This window comes from Eschrichtius robustus, chromosome 3 (genome assembly GCF_028021215.1).
Source record: "Eschrichtius robustus isolate mEscRob2 chromosome 3, mEscRob2.pri, whole genome shotgun sequence".
Taxonomy (NCBI): domain Eukaryota; kingdom Metazoa; phylum Chordata; class Mammalia; order Artiodactyla; family Eschrichtiidae; genus Eschrichtius; species Eschrichtius robustus.
Genome location: NC_090826.1, coordinates 2,305,352 through 2,325,166, shown reverse-complemented (window position 1 = coordinate 2,325,166; position 19,815 = coordinate 2,305,352). Strand labels below are relative to the sequence as shown.

At 65.3% G+C, this 19,815-nt stretch overlaps 1 protein-coding gene across 9 annotated transcripts in view; it reads left to right on the top strand.

Annotated features, from left to right (window-relative positions):
* MEGF6 (multiple EGF like domains 6) overlaps positions 1 to 19,815 on the top strand; it is a 39,026-nt gene that overhangs the window by 8,179 nt on the left and 11,032 nt on the right. For 6 of the 9 annotated variants that reach the window (XM_068538743.1, XM_068538742.1, XM_068538736.1 and 3 more), the window contains exons 3-14: positions 7,962 to 8,087; positions 9,001 to 9,123; positions 10,751 to 10,873; positions 11,223 to 11,360; positions 12,435 to 12,554; positions 12,878 to 13,000; positions 13,530 to 13,703; positions 14,068 to 14,199; positions 14,977 to 15,105; positions 16,739 to 16,867; positions 17,519 to 17,653; positions 17,730 to 17,864. In XM_068538743.1, the coding sequence (XP_068394844.1) occupies positions 7,962 to 8,087; positions 9,001 to 9,123; positions 10,751 to 10,873; positions 11,223 to 11,360; positions 12,435 to 12,554; positions 12,878 to 13,000; positions 13,530 to 13,703; positions 14,068 to 14,199; positions 14,977 to 15,105; positions 16,739 to 16,867; positions 17,519 to 17,653; positions 17,730 to 17,864 (1,587 nt within the window). Of the gene's footprint in view, positions 1 to 3,778; positions 4,063 to 7,961; positions 8,088 to 9,000; positions 9,124 to 10,750; positions 10,874 to 11,222; positions 11,361 to 12,434; positions 12,555 to 12,877; positions 13,001 to 13,529; positions 13,704 to 14,067; positions 14,200 to 14,976; positions 15,106 to 16,738; positions 16,868 to 17,518; positions 17,654 to 17,729; positions 17,865 to 19,815 lie in introns of those variants that run through there. The other 3 variants (XM_068538741.1, XM_068538737.1, XM_068538738.1) reach the window with 3 other exon arrangements.

Genomic DNA, 19,815 nt, shown 5'->3' with positions numbered 1-19,815 from the left:
GGCCGGGCGTCTGGCTGTGGGCCGTCCCCCGCCCCTCTCCTGGCTGCTCTGGACACAGGTGCCACGGGCACAGGGCTCACCCTCCCTGCTGGCCGCTCTGTCTGGGAGGCCACGTGGGGGTCATTCTCTGGGGGCTGGGCCAGTGGTCACCCTCACGGGCCAGTGCTCTCTCCCCGGCTATGGGGGGCTGCCCCTTCTTTCCACCCTGTAGGCCCCGAGCAGGCCCGGGAGGGCTCCGAGCGGCATCCCTCCTGCAGGCCCTGCTGCTATGTGGCAGGGCGGCCCGCCAGCCCTGGGGGGCCCTCCCCGGCACAGGCACTCTCATATGTCTGGGCCGCCGCTCAGGGAGCGAGGCAGCTGCCCTGTAAAGTTTCTGTGGGCTGGAAAGTGGAAACAGATGCAGGAATGTTGTGATCTTCTTCAGGACAGATGCAACAGGGTGCAGCCCAGGTCCCCAAGTGTCCTTCATTCTCCCTTCCTCTGGGGCAGGTTCTCCTTGGAGAAGGGCGTCCCTGGAGGCTGATCCAGGGTGGGCTGGGTGGTACCCACTGCCCCCTCCCCTGCTGGCTCCTTGGTGAGGGGCCTGGGCTGAGACACCTTCCTGTCTCCCTAGACCCCCCGCCAGTTCCCCCGATGGTGGCCTTCACTGAGCTGCCAGAACGGGTAAACAGCACGCAAAGGGGAGGGTGCCCTTCAGGGCTTTGGGAGGGATTGTGGTGGCCTCTAAGAGTGGCCTTGAGCTGCTGGCTTCCGGAAGCCCAGGAGGGGTGCTCCCAGCCTTGCCCTTGGCCCCCAACCCAGCCCACCCCTTCGCTACGCTGGAGCCCCTCCCTGGAGCCTTTCCTGGGAGATGCCTGTGCTCGGGGCCCCAGAAGTCTTGATTTGTGGCACTTGCTTATTTTGAAGGGTCCTTTCAAGGTCTGATGCCAGGGCCCCCAGCGTGGCCTGCACAGCCTGTCAAGAGGCTGCTGGGACCTCACCGCACTCCCCGCCTGCCACCCCCAACTCTGCACACCCAGACCGCGTGGTGTGCCCCAGGGTCCCAGGAGGTCTGCAGCTCTCTTGGGTGCTGTCGCCCACCTCCTGGTCGCTCCCGCCAGAGGGCGCAGTTGAGACCCACCTTGGGCACCAGCCTCTTACCTGCGTCCCATGGCTGGAAGTGCTGGTGTTTGGCCTGGGTCTGTCACTTTCTTTTGACTGCAACTCCCAGCGGGAAATGTACACTGCATCCCCTGCACCCACGCACAGTCACGCACACTTGTTGGTGAATTCCGCATATCTGGAATTCCTGGGAGCTGACGTGTGCAGGGCGGTCCCCAGGTCTCTTGGGAGTGGTGTGGGTTTGTCAGCTTGGGTCTATTGCAGGCTGCCTTCCCTGTCGGGGCCTGGGCTTTACTGAAAAGCTTCAGAGAGGGCAGGGGTCTCCTGGTGGCTTCTTCCCAGGCAGAGCAGGAAGCGTTTGCTCTAAGGGCCCCCGGCCCTTCTCCTAATGTGCCCCTTTTGGTTGCCGAGGGACCCACCCCGGCTGCAGTGCACCTGACCTACTGGTCTGGGGTGGGTAGGGCGGCCGAGCCCCTCAGATCCCGGATGAGGGGCTCCAGGTGGGGGCCCGTGGAGGGCACTGCATGGCCCCTGCCAGGCTACTGGACTTCCTGCCTCTGGGAGGTGTGGCCTTCTCCACTTCTGCAGGACTCCCAGAGGTGCAGGGCATGGGGAGGAGCTGGTGGCCTTGTCCGTGGTTCACAGTGGCACCCTCTGAGCCCAGACTATCCTAGGGTCTCAGCAGACATTTATGGGAAGGTCAGTGTAGGAGCTGTGCCCCTCCCCAGCCCTCCCTTCCCCCACACAGGCCAGCTTGCAGGGCAGACTGAACAGCTGGAGCACAGCTGCTCTGGACCCCTACCCGGGGCCTACTGGGGTCCTCTGGGCAAGGGGAGGGGTGCTGTGAGCTCTCTCGGGACTTTGCAGGCAGGCAGGGAACAGGCCCGGGCACCCCCGCCTTCAGAGCTTGGAGTGAGGATTACAGAGATGCTGGAGGGTAGGAGTAGAGAAGGTGCCCACAGGGATGTGACAGTCCTTCCTCGGTACAGGGTGGGAAGGTCCTCTGTGCTGGGAGCTCTCAGGTTGGTGCCACATCATGGGGCCCCAGGGATCTGGGAAGTCCTTAGAGGTGGTAGTGGTTGGGGGCGGTGTTGAAACAGATAAGGGGAGCCTGGAAACACTCTTCGAAGTTGCCTCAGAGGCAGGAAGAGGACAGGAAGTGCACAGTCTTCTTGCATCCCTCCCTTGCAAAACATCTTATGGAAATAAAACACAGAAAGGTTCAATTCTTTTTTTTCTAATTTTTTTTTGTTATTTTTGACTGCTTTGGGTCTTTGTTGCTGCGCACGGGCCCTCTCCAGCTGTGGCGAGTGGGGACCACTCCTAGTTGCAGTGCGCAGGCTTCTCATTGTGGTGGCTTCTCTTGTTGTGGAGCACGGGCTCTAGGCACACGGGCTCAGTAGCTGTGGCTCGTGGGCTCTAGAGCGCAGGCTCAGTAGTTGTGGCGCACGGGCTTAGTTGCTCCACGGCATGTGGGATCTTCCTGGACCAGGGCTCGAACCCGTGTCCCCTGCATTGGCAGGCAGATTCTCAACCACTGCTCCACCAGGGACGTCCCAAAGGTTCAATTCGTAAAGTGAGAATTTGCAGGAAGGATTTTACCATCAGCCCCAAGGCCCCTGAGTGGCTCACATCCCACCCTGGCTGCCCTTGGCTAGCCTGACCCCAAGAGAAAGAAGCAGAGGCAGCCAGGCATGCTGGGGCGCTCCATCGCCAGGGTGCCCTCCTGGGTTTGCCCCCCCCGCCCCCGCCCCGCAGGCTCTGGGGTGGGAAGGGCAGGGCCGAGTGAGGCCCTGGGCTGGGCCAGCCTGCTTCTCACCCTGGCCCCTTTCCTTCCCCAAATTGTGGGAAATGGGGCTGCCGAGAGCAGTGCTGGGTGGGTGTCTGGGAGTGACGTTTTGGCTTTTCTGCGCCATCTTGCAGAGCGCCCCAGGCAAACCCACAGAGACCTGCCCCCGGTCCTTTAAAACTTGGTGCCAGGAAACCCGCCTCTTCTGGCCCAGGGTGACTCCGGCCCCGGGGTCCCTTCTGGACCCTGGCCTTGGACGTGGCTGCTTCCCCACATCCCTCGTGGTGGTGAGCAGCACGCCCAGGCCAGTCTGAGGGAGCAGGGTGTCACTGGCTCAGCGAGCAGCGGGTCCTGTGAGATGGCCCGCGCTGGCCACTTGGAAGAGGTGGGCTCTCCATCCACCTCCTCCTCCCCTTGGCCTCAGGCCTGTTGGGCCTTTTGGATGGACGCTGGGGGAAGGATTCTGCTGTCAGCATGCACCCCCTGGTGGCCTGGCTGCCCCCGCCAGAGTGCCCTGCCGCCTGGAGTTAGGTGGGCCCTACTGGGTCCACAGCACGGGGAGGGTCTCCGCGCCGCTGCCCTCCTGTGGGGTTTTGCCACAGGTGCGCCGTGTGGCCTCGGGGCAGGCGCTCCCCCAGGCCTGGGTCTTCCCAGTGAGGGGACAGCGAGGGGCTGCACAGGGCCTTGCAGGCTGTTGTTCCCCGGCTCCTCAGAGGGGAGGCCGCCTGGGTCCCTGGAGGCTTTGCTGACAGCATGCAGCGTGGTGCCAAAGCCGCAGGCAGCAGAGGGGCGGAGATTGCCAGGCTTGTCTGCAAAGCTCATCCCTGCAAACCACAGATGCAGTTCTGGGAATGTTTTCCAGTCCCCTCCAGACCCGGAACAGGCTGCAGCTTCTAAAAGGGAGCGTGTCTTCCCCGCCCCCAAGGGGCCGCTGAGTCCGAATAGGGAGTGGGAAGGGCAGCCCTGCCTGAGAACCACCCTGGGAGGTCACGGCTGTGCCTGAGACCAGGCCCCCGGAAGTGCAGGTTGCCAGCGCCCATGGGTGATGGGAGGGTCACACCCCAACCTGGGGAAGCCAGGGGCAGCGGCCCAGACCCCAGCTGGATGCAGAGACCCAGCGGGGAAGCGAGGGCAAAGTGGAGCCGTGGCAGACGGCCGGGCATGGGCTGGAGGTGAGTTTAGAGTCAGTGAGCTTGGCAGAACCAAGCGGGAAGCAGGATTCGAGCAGCGGCGTGGGGCGGGGGAGGTGTGGGAGGCGTGGATGACATCGGGTTGGGCGCCGGGGGCCGCAGAGCCTGGGTTCTCGCCTGCGAGTGCTTCATCCAAGGTGGGCGGGCACTGGGCACGGCAGCCGCGGGGCCTGGGTCCAGGCTGGGCCTGGGTAGCAGGGGCGGTTGGTGGGGTGCAGTCTGTGATGTTGGGACGGTGCCAGCCCCTGGCTCGTGGGCAGGGCAGGTGCATCCACGCTGCAGGTGAACCGTGTCCCCATGCAGCATGGAGGCCCCAGCCCGAGGGTGGGCGCGGGGGGCAGGACGCACAAGGCAGAGTAGGCAAACCGTGAGCTGCTGGGGGGGTCAGGAGCGGGCAGAGCCCAGGGGAGTTTCCCCTCCTGGCCAAGCCATGGGGGCCACCCGCTTCCTGTCCCACCGTCCTGGCCCTGTCGCCAGCAGAAGGCTTCCTAGAAGGAAGGGCTGCAGGTGGCTGCTGACCCCACATGGTGTGAGGCTCTTGGGACCTAGAAGCCAAGCCAGTCGAGGGCAGTAATTACAAAACCCTCGAAGCCACCCTTGAGCCTGCTCCAAAACCGCTGGCTGGGGTTGGAGGCTGGAGCAGAGGGGGCTGGTGGGCTCGGCACGCTGCCGACATACTTGTCCTCACCCCACCGGCCGGCCAGGCACAGCCCCTTGGCTGACCAGCTCGGGCAGACTGGCGTGCCGGGCGCTGAGACCAGGGCCTTGCCAGCGAAGCCGCCTTGGAGGTCAGCTCTCCAAGCCCCCACCTGCCACTTCCTCCATGGCACTCATACGCGCCTGTTGCTGGGCTCCAACCCTGAATCCATGCCCAGGTCCCAGGTGCTGCCATCTGCACCTCCAGGAGTGGAGAACCGCTGACATGGATAGAGCAGGCCCTCCACCCTGTAGGACAGTTGATTTCTAGAATGTCCAGTTTCCTGCTCAAGTAAAGGCCCCACTCCCCTTGAAGAGCTTGATGCCTCACAACTGGCTCCTGGCTAGACCAACTCCTGCTTGTCGAAGGTGGAATTGTAGCCCAGCTCCGTTAGAACCCACGAGTCCCCTGGCCTTGGCATTCGCAAACTGGGAAGTGAAGGTGCAATAGTCAGCTCAGGCTGCCGTAACAAGTACCACAGACTGGGCAGCTTCTACAACAGCAGTTTATTTTCTCACAGTTCTGGAGGCTGGCAGTTCTGGATCATGGTGCCAGCCAGTTCGGTTCCTGGTAAGAGCTTTCCTCCTGGCTGCCCTTCCTGCCATCTCCTCATATGGCCACGGGGACAGAGACAGAGACAGAGAGAGATCTTATGTCTCTTCTTACAAGGACACAAATGCTGTTTGATCGGGGCCCCACCCTGATGACTTCATTTCACCTTAATTACCCTACCCCCAAATACAGCCACATCGGTGGTTGAATTTTAGGAGTACACATATGAATTTTAGGGGGACACAAACATTAATTCCCTTCGGGGCTATGGAAACCCCTTGTCTCCCATTTTCTGATGGGCTGTCAGCTTTGCTTCAGGTCTGAGCCTGGTTCTGATTTGCGGGACCACCCGGGCATGGGTCAATGGTATGTGGGTTCCATGGCCAGGTCTCACAGTGACCCGAGGGGCCTGGAAGCTTCACCCCCAGCTTTGGGCACTGGTCACGCAGAGGCTGGCTCTCTCCTGAGCTGCACAGCCCGATGCCCGAGAAAAACTGCCTTGTTCAGCTTTCCGGCAATCCAGGGCACAGGACGCTCAAGGTGATGGCACGGGGCTTGGCTCCCTCGTGTGCACAGCCTGGGAGCATCTGGAACGTTGGGACTTGTGCAGCAGAGCAGTGAGAGACGGGCTTGGGAGGGTGCGAGGCTGCATGGGGAGCCGGACCCCTCTGTAGCCCCCACCTGCCTGGGATTTCTCCCCCGGTGGGCTCCTGTGGGCCCGGAGCTGGGTTGCCCCGGGCCCGTCTTGGGGCCTCTGCCGTCTGGAAGGGCTGCTTTCCAGCCGTGCCACAGCTCTGTGGGTCGTCCTTGCTGCCGTGGTGTCTGCCCAGCCGGCTGCCCTGCCCCGGTCTCCGAGCCCCTCTCTCCGTGTGCCTGCCCGGCGCTGCCAGGAAGGGCTTCTGATTCCTATTATGAGCTCTGAGTGGGGATGCAGTTGGTGTTGTGAACGCAGACGGGGCCCCAGGAATGGGCCGGCTCAGGCCACGCTTGGAAGCCTCTCTCTGGAGTTGATGGCGGTGCCTTAAGCAGAGCTGTCTCAGGAGAGGCAGGCGGGGCCGCGGGGGTCAGCACAGAGTCGGGGGTGGGTGGCTGGACAGGGGGCCCAGAGGCTGAGCGGGATGTGACGGTGGCGCCCTGTTTGCCTCCGTTCCACCTGGGACTCGTGTCTCTGCTGCTCCTCCCCGACACGTGGCAGGGCCAGGTGCAGCCAGGAGACAGGCCCTGCCACCCCGGGTGTCCTCCGCACCCCAGCAGGGCTGGCTTGGCCCCGGAAGGGGACCCGGGCACGGGCTCCTCGCCCACTCGCCCCATGTGGGGAACCGGCAGGATCGTGAGTGCTGTGTTTTGACTTTGGGGGAACATACTTGGCTTTGAAGGAGCTCTGCTTTTGGCGGACAGCGTGGCCCTGGCCTGCTCCGAGCCCTGAGGCTGCTCACGTGCTCTGCGTATTCTCCGGCTGCTCCTGGACCCACTGGCGTCGGTGGTGCGGGGCGTGCCACTCCTGGCCCCCAAAACCAATGACAGTAAACGGTCTCCCCAAACTCGGGCCCTGAGGCCAGCGGCGCCCTGGAGCCTGTGATGACAGCACAAGTGGCATCTGGGGGTGAAGCCCTGCCCCCCGGCGGTCGCGGTGTTTTAGTACCAGGCCTCAGGTTTGCTCTGGTCCAGGCCCGCTGGGCAGTGGCCCACGCCTCCCCGGGGCACAGACAATAACACATTCTTGAAGCTTGGCTCCAGAGCACGGGGCCTGTCCCTCCCTGACCACGAGGTCGCTACCAGTGACTTGAAGGAGGCACCAGAGTCCAGGTGCCCTCTCTGGGTGCCCAGCCTCTCTGAGTGGCCACCCCCCCCGCCAGGCACAGCCCCAGCCCATCCACCCAGTACCTGGGCACCCACTCGGCCAGCCTGACCGGCAAGAGCCTTGCCCTATGCGGGCCTGAGCGTGAACACCTGGACCCCTGGCATCCTGGGAGTGGGATGCAGGTCCCTGGCTCTGTGGCCTTACCAAGTGCTGTCCCCACAGCTGCTGGGAGGAGCGGGGACTGTGTGAGGTCAGGTGGGGGTGAGGCCTGGCCTGGGGTGGGCAGGAGCTGCACTGGTCCGTCAGGAGCTGGGGGCCAGGCCTGCAGGTCATGGTGGCCGTCCACGGAGGCCCACGCCTGCCCCTCTGGCCTGACGACATAGATAGTGGAATGTCGGGGTCTTCGCCAGCCCTTGCTGGCCTGCCACCTCCTCCAGGGAGCCTCCCAGCCTGCTCGGACTCTGAGTCCTGGATGCCTTGGCTCTTAGGGGACCCTGGTGTCTTGCATTCTGCGCTGGGTGGGGCTGGGCTTCCATCGGGGTGGGCGGCCTGCTCTGTGGTGCCTCCCTACACCCAGTCCTGGGGCAGGCTGGTCCAGAGGACCCAGATTCGGACCACGGCCCTGCGTATCCTGTGTGTGGGCCGAGAAGCAAAGCCAGGCCCACGAACCGGACAGGAACAGTGCCGCCCTCTCAAAGCCCCTGCTTCTGGGATGTGGACAGAAAGGAGGAGGGGCTTGGAGGGCCCGGAGTCTTCCTGCAGGAGGTGCTCTGTGCCTGCCCGGGGCCAGGCCATCGTCCTGGGCTGACCTGGCTCCTCTCGGGTCCCCAGCCATCAACTCCTGCGCCGTGGGCAATGGCGGCTGCCAACACAACTGTATTCAGCTCACGGTGACCCAGCACCGCTGCCAGTGCCGGCCCGAGTTCCAGCTCCAGGAGGATGGCAAGCGCTGCACCCGTGAGTGTGCCACCAGCCGGCGGGAGGGGGAGGACCAGGGCTGGGACTCGCACTGGGTCCCCCGTTCTCCGCGCACCCACAGACCTGCCCGGGAGCCCCACAGCCTGAGCCCCGCCCTGCTTGGCTGCTGGTGCTGGAGGGGGGCCTCAGAGGCAGCAGGGGCCCCCTTGGCTGCCGAGAGGCTGTGGGGCATCGCCCAGCCCCTGCGGGCACCAGGGAGGAAGCCGGTCAGGCTGTGCTCTGGGGTCACACATCTTCGGGGGGCAGGAAGCTCAGGACGGGGGTACGGGGATCCTGCGTGTCCCTCAGTTCTGAGGCCCACCTTGGGCTTGGCGTGGGCACGTGGGACCCCAGCCCTGGCCCTTGGGCGGAGGGGGCTGCCCAGGCCCCGTCTGACACCTTGCCCTGGGGTCTCAGGACTGCCTGTCATGGAAGGGGGTGGTCTGCTGATGGAGAAGGTGGAGCAGGTCCGGGAGACCCCTGAGAAATGCAGATGGGGGCTGGGGCAGGGCAGGTGCTGAGGGAGTGGCTCCTGACCCTGCCCGGCCTCTTGGCTCCCGGGTCAGGAGTGTGGGTCAGGGTCTGAGGGGCCGAGGCCAGCAATGAGGGCAGAGTGGCACAGGGTCACGGGGCTGGGGGTTCCGACAGGAGAAGAGGCACTGGGGGAGCTGGCCGTGAGCCCGCTGTCTGACCAGGGCTGGCCTGGCTGGTGCCCTGCTGTCTTCTCTGGAGTTGTTTGGGGATGCCCGGGGCTAATCTTACCCCTAGTCCACTGCCCAGCCTGTCAGGCCAGAGCAGGAGGGGTGAGAGCTCCAGGTGGGGGCCTCATGAGAGGCCCCGGAGAAGGTACCCCGAACTGCCGGAGCCCCCCATCTCTTCCCTTTGCCTCCGTGCCTCCTGGCTGTGACCGTAGGGAGAAACCCGTGTACGGACCGGAACGGCGGCTGCATGCACACGTGCTGGGCGCTCCGGGGCCTTGCCCACTGCGAGTGCCATGCAGGATACTGGCTGGCAGCGGACCGCAAGGCCTGCGAAGGTAAGACGCCCTCCCTGCCCTTGGGCTGGTCCAGGTCAGCTGTGCGGGGCTCGCCTCCTTGCATCCCCCTGCACCGGCCTATAGGCGTGGGACGGCCCCTGTTGTCACCCTTGGATGACCTGGAATGACGCAGGTTTATCTCCGGGGCTGGGGGGCAGGGTAGGGGTGGAGGGTAGAGAGGAGGGGCCGGAACCCAAGGAGCTGCTCCCAGCAAGAGTCTCATGTCGGCAGGAAGGCAGATCTCAGGTTGCCTTGTTATTTTTATATGTTTCTCGTGTTACCTAAGTAGTACCTGCTCGTTAGGGAAACAGGAAAGGGTGAGGGAGGAGAGAGGTGGAAGCATCACCGTGACCCGGGTGGCATCCCCGTGTCGGCTTCCAGGTGTCTCTACAGCTTGTTTGTTAGTGGGCACATTAAGCATCACCCCAGAGCCCGGTCGGGCGCAGCTTTCTAGAACGCGCTCCGATCTCCTGGCTGCATGGGTGTCCGCTATGCGGTGTTTGTTAGTTACCCAGTCACAGGACTCGGGTGTCCCTGCTCCTCCCTCTTACAGGCGGCTCTGGACGAGCAGCCTTGGGGAGGGGTCTGTGCACATCCCCCGTAACTCTGAAGCGATACGGTGTGTCCAGGGCAGGCAGCAGTCATTTTCCCAGGCATCCTGCCAGATGGCCATCAGAGAGACGGGGCCCGCAGGTGTGGAAGCTTGTGGTTCCATGTCACCACCAGGAAAGCGTTTTAGGCATCATTGCCAATGTGACGGGCACGTCCTGGCACTCTGGATGCAGGTGGCTTCAGAGGGTGCAATGGGAGACGGGGCTGAGGGTCAGCTTCGTCCCATGGACTCTTAGGGGTGGGACCAAAGCAGTTGTCGGGGACACTGGGATTTGGGTCCTGAGGCCAGTGCCACGTGGCTGCGGGGAAGAAGCTGGTAGCCTCTCCCTGGATGTCAGCGTGCGCTTTCTCCGGCTGGCCCCCCGGAGGCTGGTGGTAAAAGGCCCCTCCTGTGCCCGGCCCTGGATGGGGGGAGGCTTGGCGAGAGCGGGACATGCACACCTCAGAGACCGCGGGCTCAGAGAGGCAGAGCCCCTTGCCTGATGCTGCTGGTGGGGCCTGAGCACAGACTTCCAGCCATGCCTTCCTCGCCCTGGGAGGGAGCTCGGCTCTGCACCTGGAGTGTGATGGCGAAAACACAGGTGCTCAGAGGGAAGGCGGGAGAGGGCCCTGAGCCCTGACCCCTCGGCAGAGACCACCCCTGGGGCTCTGGGCCCTGACCCCTCGGCAGAGACCACCCCTGGGGCCCTGGGCCCTGAGCCCTCGGCAGAGACCACCCCTGGGGCCCTGGGCCCTGACCCCTCGGCAGAGACCACCCCTGGGGCCCTGGGCCCTGACCCCTCGGCAGAGACCACCCCTGGGGCCCTGGGCCCTGAGCCCTCGGCAGAGACCACCCCTGGGGCCCTGGGCCCTGACCCCTCGGCAGAGACCACCCCTGGGGCCCTGGGCCCTGACCCCTCGGCAGAGACCACCCCTGGGGCCCTGGGCCCTGACCCCTCGGCAGAGACCACCCCTGGGGGCCGAGTCTCTCAGGCCAGTGGCCCAGAGCCCCCAACCCCCCATGTCTCCCACCCAGATGTGGATGAATGTGCCACAGGCCTGGCCCAGTGTGCCCACGGCTGCGTCAACACTCACGGGTCCTTTAAGTGTGCATGCAACGCAGGCTACGAGCTGGGTGCCGATGGCCGGCAGTGTTACCGTGAGTGGACAGTGGGCGATAGCACCACGGGGCGTGGAGGTGCCTGGGGGGCAACACGGCTCCCCAGTCCCAGCCCGCCACGGCTGCCGGCTCGCTTTGGCCGAGGGGCAGAGATTCCTTGTCAATCAAGGGCATTGCTGGGCTTGGGGGCTGCGTGTGGGCCCCGGGAGGGTGGGAGGAGGACGGGAGACCCCAGGAGGACAGAGGGTTCCAGAGCCCGCCTGGCCCAGGAGCTCTGTGCTGCCTGTTTCCCAGCAGAGTGGCAGTGGCTGGGGCCGGGAGGACCATGCCGGCTCGGGGCGTCACCCCAGCCCCTGTCCCACGTCCCTGGTGGCGGGTGTCGCCGCAGGGATCGAGATGGAGATAGTGAACAGCTGCGAGGCGGACAACGGCGGCTGCTCCCACGGCTGCAGCCACAGCAGCACAGGGCCCGTCTGCACCTGCCCCCGCGGCTACGAGCTGGACGAGGACCAGAGGACGTGCATTGGTGCGAGCCACCTCCTTCCCGAGCGCCCCACCCCCGAGCCAGGGGCTTGCTGCTGCCCTGGGTCTGCGCCTGGGTTTGATGCCATGACGAGGACGCTCCCTCCCATCACCCCCAATCCTGCCCCGGGTGGAGGCGGGAGTGGTACGAGGGGGCCTAGTGCGAGGCAGCATCGCGACCCACGCTGCCAAGCGCCCGCCACACCTCCACCTCTGCTCAGCCACTTGGTCAAATGCCCACGTGCCGGGAGTAGCACCCGAAACACTGTGGTGTGCGAGCACCCCCTCTGCACGGGGAGCCCTGCTTCCGAGATGGCTCCCACTACCCTCCAGCCCCCAGGCTGCCCCCACAGCAGGCGGGCGGCCCCGGGGCCGTGACCTGTGTCTTGCGTGTGTCTGTGTGTGCAGGACCAGGACGTGTGCATGTGTGATTGTGTGCGAGGACATGCAACTCACATGCAGGTGTGTGCGTGGTTGTGTGCATGGGGTTGTGTGCATGGGGTTGCGTGAAGGTGTGTGTGGGTGCCTGCAGGTGTGCATGTGGTTGTGTGCAGCTATGCGTGTGGTTCTGTGCAGGTGTACGTGTGGTTGCAGCTGTGCGTGTGGTTGTGTGCAGGTGTGCGTGTGGTGTGTGCAGCTGTGCATGTGGTGTGGGCAGGTGTGCGTGTGGTTGTGCGCAGGTGTGCGTGTGGGTGTGTGGTTGTGTGCAGGTGTGCATGTGGTTTGTGCAGCTCTGCGTGTGGTGTGCAGGTGTGCGTGTGGTGTGCAGGTGTGTGTGATTGCAGCTGTGCGTGTAGTTGTGTGCAGGTGTGCATGTGGTTTGTGCAGCTCTGCGTGTGATGTGTGCAGGTGTGCGTGTGGTGTGTGCAGGTGTGCGTGTGGTTGTGTGCAGCTGTGCGTGTGGTGTGTGCAGCTGTGTGTGTGTGCAGCTGTGCGTGTGGTGTGTGCAGGTGTGCGTGTGGTTGTGTGTAGGCGTGCGTGTGGTTCTGTGCAGGTGTGCACACACTGGTGTGCTGTGGAAGGGTGCACATGTGGCGGGCGCCTGGGTGCCAGCCGGGCTGTGGTGTGTGCCCCGCAGATGTCGATGACTGTGTCGATTCCCCGTGCTGCCAGCAGGTTTGCACCAATAGCCCTGGCGGCTACGAGTGCAGCTGCTATGCCGGCTACCAGCTTGGCGCCGACGGCTGCGGCTGTGAGGGTGAGCGGTAGGCAGCCGGGTTGGCTGGGGAGTGGGTGCTGGTTGAGCACCTGCCATCGGCAGGACTGTGGGGACCTGCCCACTCCCTCCCCCGCCTGAGGTCACTGTCTTTTCCTCGGGCTGGGCCTGCACCCCTGGCTGCTCCCAGCCTGGCCTCCCTCGGGCGGTGCACCCCGTCCCTCTGACCCTGGGGACAGGAGGATGGCTGTGGCGTGCGTATCACCCAGCAGGCCCCTGTGCTGTGGGCAGGGCCGGGGCAGGAGGGGCCCCCGAGGCCCCGACCCCCGGAGGACAGGCGCCAGCGGCCCCGGATTTGCCCACAGACGTGGACGAGTGCGCCTCCGGCCGTGGCGGCTGCGAGCACCGCTGCACGAACCTGGCCGGCTCGTTCCGGTGCTCCTGCGAGGACGGCCACCTGCTGGACGAGGACCGCCGGGGCTGCAGCCGTGAGTCTCTGCGGGGCGCCACGGGGACCCCACCTTCCTGGCTGGACGGAGCCCACTTCAGTCCTGCCTCTCGCTGTGGGACAGGCCGGGGGCAGCAGGGTTGGGGGGAGGGGCCGGACAGGCAGGCGCCCCCAGGCACGGTGTTACTCAGGGGCCCTGGAGTCGGCTCCTGCCCCGCCCAGGTGAGAGGAGGGACATCGTTCCCGGGACTGAGGACAGCGTCCAGAGGGACAGAGAGCTGTTCCTGTCCCCACACCCACGCCTTGCTCAGGGTCCCTAGTGCCAGCAGGGGGGCCGCGACAGCCGGGGGAGACGTGGCATGGGTCAGGGCCTCCGAGCCCGGAGCCTCCTCAGTCCTGAGAAGTAGGGTCAGGAGTGCAGCGGGCATGTCCCGGGTGGCTGGGGTGAGGAGGGGCCCCGGGGTGGGGCTCAGGCCCGGAGCTGCCTCTGGGCACCGAGGGGCAGGGAGTCCAACCCCGGGGCGGCCGGGTGGGCAGCAGGGGCTCAGGGCCCTCTGTGCTCCGCCCAGCCCTGGAGGTGCCGGAGGTGGGCCTGGACGGCCACCTGCCCCTCGTGCGGCCCCTCCCGCACGTGGCAGTGCTCCAGGACGAGCTGCCCCACCTCTTCCAAGATGACCACGTCGGGGCCGAGGCGGAGGAGGAGGAGGAGTTGCGGGGCGAGCACACGTTGGAGGAGAAGTTTGGTGAGAGGTGGGCCCGTCCCCAGGGCTTCGGTACCAGTGCCCCCTCAGGCCTGGCTGCCGCCCACCCTGCGGTCTTGGGTGTGAGGAAGGGCTCCCGTGAGGGCCTCGCTGGACCACGGTGCAGAGAGGCCAAGCTGCTTGGTCAGTTTGCCCAGCGCGCCCGGGGCTGAGCCTGGGATGGGGCCACTAGCTCTCTGCTTAGGGCCCTTCCCAGCCCCCCATCTGGGTCCCACGTCTCCGCTCGCCCACGTGGGGCCTTCACAGCCTGAGGACGTCCCTTGTGCCCCCTTCTCTGGCCTGATGCTGGGCGGGGTCCAGGGCCAGGGGTCAGGCTCTGAGGCCCCTCTCCCGCTGTGTCCCCCAGTCTGCCTGGACGACTCCTTTGGCCCAGATTGCAGCTTGACCTGCGCTGACTGCAGGAAGGGGGGGACCTGCCTCCCCAGCCTGCGTGGCTGTGACTGCCCCGACGGCTGGACCGGGCTTGTCTGCAATGAGGGTGAGGCTGCTGTGAGGGCAGGGTGTGGGTGTGGGTGGGGCCCCTGAGCCCCGGGTGGGGCCCCTGAGCCCCAGGACCTGCGCAGCACACACAGTTTACACCTCCCCGCCGGCCCTGGGCAGGGGCTCCACAGGTCCATCCGTTCACTCGTTCACTCGTTCATTCAGGGTCTCTTGGCTTCCTGCTCCGTGCCAGGCCCTGTTCTAGGCACTGGGAGACCCCAGGGGCTAGCAGGGCCTGGTGTCTGCCCCTTACAGATGTCACGGTGGACGGGGGTCTGGCGACAAGCCAACAACTAAGACATAAAGGGGTCTGATGAAGAGCAGCGAGCGGGTGGGCCAGTCATGCCCAAGTCCCAGTGGGGAGAGGTCACCTCCCCAGGCCACGCACCAAGTTGGTAGCCAAAGCACATTTGAAAGCTGCTTTCCCAGGCTCTGTCCAGAGCCTGTCCACTCCCTGCCCAGCGACCCCAGTAGTCTCAAGGGCCGTAGTGACCATCTCTGAGGGTCTGCCAGTGACTGACTCTGAAAGTGTTGGTCGAGAAGGTGGACGTGTCAGAGTTCAGAGGGAGAGAGTGTGGCAATTGATTGGAGATGTCTGCCATGCCCGTGGGCAGGGGCAGGGAGCACGAGTGCCGTCGGGTGCTGCTCTGGGAAGTTGCTTCTGAACTGGGTGGCTCGACCCCCAGGAGGGTGTCTCAGTGTCTCTGGAGGGGCTTCTGGGCCCCGAGTCCTCCTGCGGGCCAGTGACCCTTGTGCTTCTCTGTGTCCCCTGCAGCTTGTCCCCCAGACACCTTCGGGAAGAACTGCAGCTTCTCCTGCAGCTGTCAGAACGGCGGGACCTGCGACCCTGTGACGGGGGCCTGCCGCTGCCCTCCGGGTGTCAGTGGAGCCCACTGTGAGGACGGTGGGTGCAACCCTCCAGGGCTGTCCTCTGGGTGGAGGGGAGGGGTGGGCACTACCTCTCAGCTCCTAGTCCCCTTCCTTCTGGGGAAAGGATGAGGCCCTTTAGTGGAAGAGGCAATCAGTTTTCTACATCTGATGATTCTCCCGGGGCCTGACTATAGCAGGTGGTGAGGGCTTGTTGGAAGAATAGCACTTTTGTAACAGGGTCCCCGGGAAGGTAGTGAGCTCCCTGTTCCTGGAAGCATTCAAGGAAAGCTATATGATGGCTGGGTGGGATTTGCAGAAGGGAGCACGCCTGGGCTGCGGCTGCATGGGACGACATTACCATCCTTTTTAACTTGGAAGTTGCAACATTTCTGGAGGAACTAGAGTCCACATAAGTTTCCCAGGTGCTTGATGCTTCATCTTAAAGTCTTCAGAACTTTAAGTTTCTGCTTCTTTTGCTGGCGAATGTAGCTAACATATCAAGGACTTCCTGCCTTAGCAGCGGATGGCAGCAATCGGTGGACCTGTCCCCAGTGCCTGGGTGGCCCGCGGGAGCTCTGTGGGGCAGGTTTCTAAGTCCCGGGGCGGCCAGGCAGGGCTTTCCACCCCCTCCCTCTGGTCACCTTCTCGGCTTGGTTGATGTCCCTGCCTATCTTCCCCTGCGATCTGCCATCCCTGTTCTGCTGAGGCTGAAAGCCCACTGCCTGTTGGGCGCTGTATGTGTGACGGGCCCTGAACGGACGGACCCCAGGGACTTCCGGCAGATAAAGCGTCTGCATTTTAGTGCTTCCGCTCATGACGTGGTGTGGCTTCCCGGGGACCGGGTCTCAGTCGGGGTCCTGGGGGTAAAGTGTGCCCGTGCAGGTGAGCTTGAGGATGCTCGTCCCAGTTCTCAGGGGCCCCGTACTAGTCTCCTAGACTCCAGGTGCCCCGGGCTCGTGGCTGCTTCCCCGCAGTCCGTGCCTCTGTCTCCCCGTGGCCTCCTCTTCTGGTCTCCGGCCTCCCTCTCCTTTCTCTTCTAAGGACACTGGTTGGGTGAGGCCTGCTCCGTCAGTGCAGGATGGCCCCACCTGGTGATCCTGGTGGTTAGGATGTGGACGTACCCTGGGGTCACCATCCGGCTCCCTGAGGCCCTTCAATAGGCAGGACGGGGGCAGGACAGAGCTTGAGGGGAGCGTTTTGGGAAGGAATGCCAGAGCCCTGTCCTGGCCCTGGGCCCCCTGAGCTTAGGCCCGTGTCCTTCCCTCTGTGAGGTCCAGAGGTCAGGCTAGGTGACCACCGAGGGACAGACGTCAGGACGCTGCAGATGCCAGTCAGACGAGGAGGGTGGGCTTTCTTTGAGCGTCTCCCATGTGTGTGCTGGGGACGTGCTTGGTGTCCCGCTCTGGCCGCCATCCAGCCCACAGACCCGAGGGGCACGGGCCAGCCAGGGCAGATGGCCGCATCCATGGGGTGCACCTTGTGGCTGCTCTGCCCTCGTGATGCCCTCGCCACCCCCTGGGACCCTCCCTGTCTTGGGGGAAGCGTCCTCAGGCTGCTGGTGGCCCAGGCCTCTCCTGACTCCTGTGCTGGTCCTGGGGGCCCTTGGAGCATCTCCTCGGGGGGCGGCCATGTCCGGGTGGGCAGTCAAGAGGCTCCCCTTCCCCCAGGCTGCCCCAGAGGCTTCTACGGCAAGCACTGCGGTAAGAAGTGCCACTGTGCCAACCGGGGCCGGTGCCACCGCCTCTACGGGGCCTGCCTCTGTGACCCGGGGCTCTATGGCCGCTTCTGCCACCTGGGTGAGTCCCACTGCCCGCTGGCCGCCCGTGTCCGGGGGGCGGGGCCACAGCGTGGGCCGGGCGCTTCCTGCCCGCGGTCCAGCTTGTGTTGGACTGTCACCGTTTACAGGTGAGGATGCGGGGGCTCAGCAAGTGCCCCGGCTGGGGTGTGGGGTCTGTGGGCTCAAAGCCACGTCCTCGGGACTGCACTGGCCGCCAGGGCTTCTGTCCGGGTGGGCGGTGCCAGCCCCAGCCAGGCTGGTGGGTGGGCTGAGCGTGGGCAGGGGCAGGCCTCCCTCGGAAGCTCCAGGGCACAGAGCTCCAGGACATTCCTGGCAGCAAGTCCTGAGCCCCCGGTGGGGTCACCCCTCTCTGCGTCCATAGACACCTGGGATGCGAGAGGCGGTGGGATGCTGGCGAAAAGCAAGCAGGCTTCCTCCTCGCAGCTCTTTGTAAAAGGATTGTATAGAGGGAGGCAGTGAGGATCCCGAGCGTTTCCTGGCTGGGAAGTGCCTCTCTGAGACCCTGTTTCTCATCTGTGGAATGGGCACAAACCAGCGGCTCTGCGTGGGGTCCCGGACGCAGCTCGGTGGATGGGGCCGGAGACCCTGGGCTGGGGAGGGTGGGCGCTCGCAGTGGGCAGGCCCCCTCACGGTTGGTTCTGGGGTGCAGCCTGCCCACCGTGGGCCTTCGGGCCGGGCTGCTCGGAGGAGTGCCAGTGTGAGCAGCGGAACACGCGCGCGTGTGACAGGAGAGACGGCAGCTGTGCCTGCAAGGCGGGCTTCGGGGGTGAGCGGTGCCAGGACGGTGAGTGCAGGGCTGTGGCGGGAGGGCCTCAGGGCCGGCGGAACCCTGCAGACCCCTCTCCCCTCTCCCCGTGCAGAGTGCCAGCCGGGCTTCTTTGGGCCAGGCTGCCGGCAGGCGTGCACCTGCTCCCCGGGGGTGGCCTGTGACCCCGTCAGCGGCCAGTGTGGGAAGCAGTGTCCTGCCGGCTACCAGGGGGCGGACTGCGGCCAAGGTGAGCGGCCAGCCCTGGTGTGCGGGTCGGGTGCAGGTTGTCTGGCCTGTGCCGGGCGCCAGGCACCGGAAGTGCTGGTCCTGGCGGCACCTTGACCTGCCATGTCCCCACCCTGGTCACGCGGCGGTGACTCAGCCACAGGTCTGCCTGTCTCTGTGCACCCGAGAGGGCAGGAACTCGTGTGTGTGTGTGTGTGTGTGTGTGCATGTGCACGCACGTGCGGGGCAGCCTGGAGAAGGGCCAGTGCCTCTCCAAGATCGTCCCCTCCCTCCCTCACTTGCTCACTCATTCTATCACAGAACGCACTAAGTGAGCTTTGTGCTGGAAGCTGGGCCAGGGGGCTCCTTCCTGGTGGGTCTGAGCAAGCGGGACAGAGGCAGCTGCTCCCGAGGGTGGTGGCTCGGAGCGAAGTCTGGGCCGGAGGTGCTGGCATGGGGCGCGGGTGGTGACCAAAGGCCCTCCATGTGGATGCCCGGGCCGGGGGGCGGCATGAGTGGGCACCAAGCACTGGCGAGGCTGGAGGCTGGGGGCCCCTCGTTTACATGGGGGAGCCCTCTCTCTGAGCAGTGGGGCTGCCGTGGCCGCTGACGGGGCGCAGGCAGGTTGGGACCTCCCTTGGCACACTGTCCTCACCTGTCAGCCAGGGGGCAGGTGGGAGCCGAGGGGGCCTGCCGTGTGACTGGTGTGACCCCGACCGGGGCAGCGGCTCGAGTCCCCCTCAGTCAGAGCTGCCCGCCCAGCTGCCCCTAAGTGGCCTGGGGGCCACCGCCCAGCCCCAGCCGAGGGGTGGGTCTCCCCTTGCACTCCGGCCTGGCCCCTCCCACTGAGTGGTGGTCCTGGAGACCTCCGGGGTGATCCCACTGAGGGCTCTCGGGTCCCCTTGGTACAGGAGGGGAGTGTGTAGGGCTTGGAACCCAGCCCGGAAACCACCCTGCCACCTGCAAGCCTGACCTCCGCTCTGAGGGGCTCTGTGGTCCCAGGGGCCTTCAGTAGCCCTGAGCATGTGTCTCATCCATGAAACACCCCAGGAGCTGGTGGGCTCAGGCCCCCTGACTCCGCCTGACTCCCCGTCCCCCCAGATGCTCACGTCCCCTGCACTCCAGCACACGGCAGGCCTGCCTGCACCTGCCCTCTTTGGCGGCCTGTGTGCTGAGACAAGGAAGGGCCTTCACCCCCAGCCCTTCCCTGCTGGTTTTCTTTGTCTTTCTTTTCCTTTTTTCTTTAAAAGCCTCCGGGGCCCCAAGGATGAGCCACAGGAAATGGCACACATATTTTCACAGCAATAATGGGCTCCCCGCTGCTGTTAGGTCTGGAAAGCATTAACCCCCAAACACGCGTCTGCCCCCAGTCAGTGGAGCGGGGCCTCCCCTAGGTGGCGGGACAGCTCCATCCGGCCCCGCTGGGCATCCCTGCCCACCCCGGTCCGCACCGCGTGGCTGCCTGTGTGCGTGTGCTGCACCCCATCGCCTGCTGCGTGCGTGTGCTGCACCTGGCCACCTGGTGCGTGCCCTGCGCTGCACCTGCGGTCCAGTGGGCGGGCCTGTGCCCATGGTGGGACGTGGGTGGATGCCCGCACGGCATGGGCCCTCACGGCAACAGTTCACCAGGGTGTGTCCTTTGTCTGGAGCCCACCTCGGGGCCCAGGGAGACCTCGGGCCCCAGGGAGACCCCTGGCCTGGCGCCCCCCCACCCCCTGACACCTCATGCCCCTCAGGCTGGGAGCGTCCTCAATTCCCAGCCCCGCTGGGTGTTTGGGTGCAGGGCAGGCTCTGATTCTTTGGTGTGGAGGGTGCCTCAGCCCGCCCTCTCCAGGTGCCATGCTGGCCTTCCTGAGCCGGGAGCTTTCCCTCCAGCAGCACTGGGGCGGCCGCACGGTGCTGGGGCTGGCAGGGCCCTCCCTCCACCGCGTTGCCTCCCCAGCCAGGGCAGGTGTGAGGTCTGGCGCGGTGCC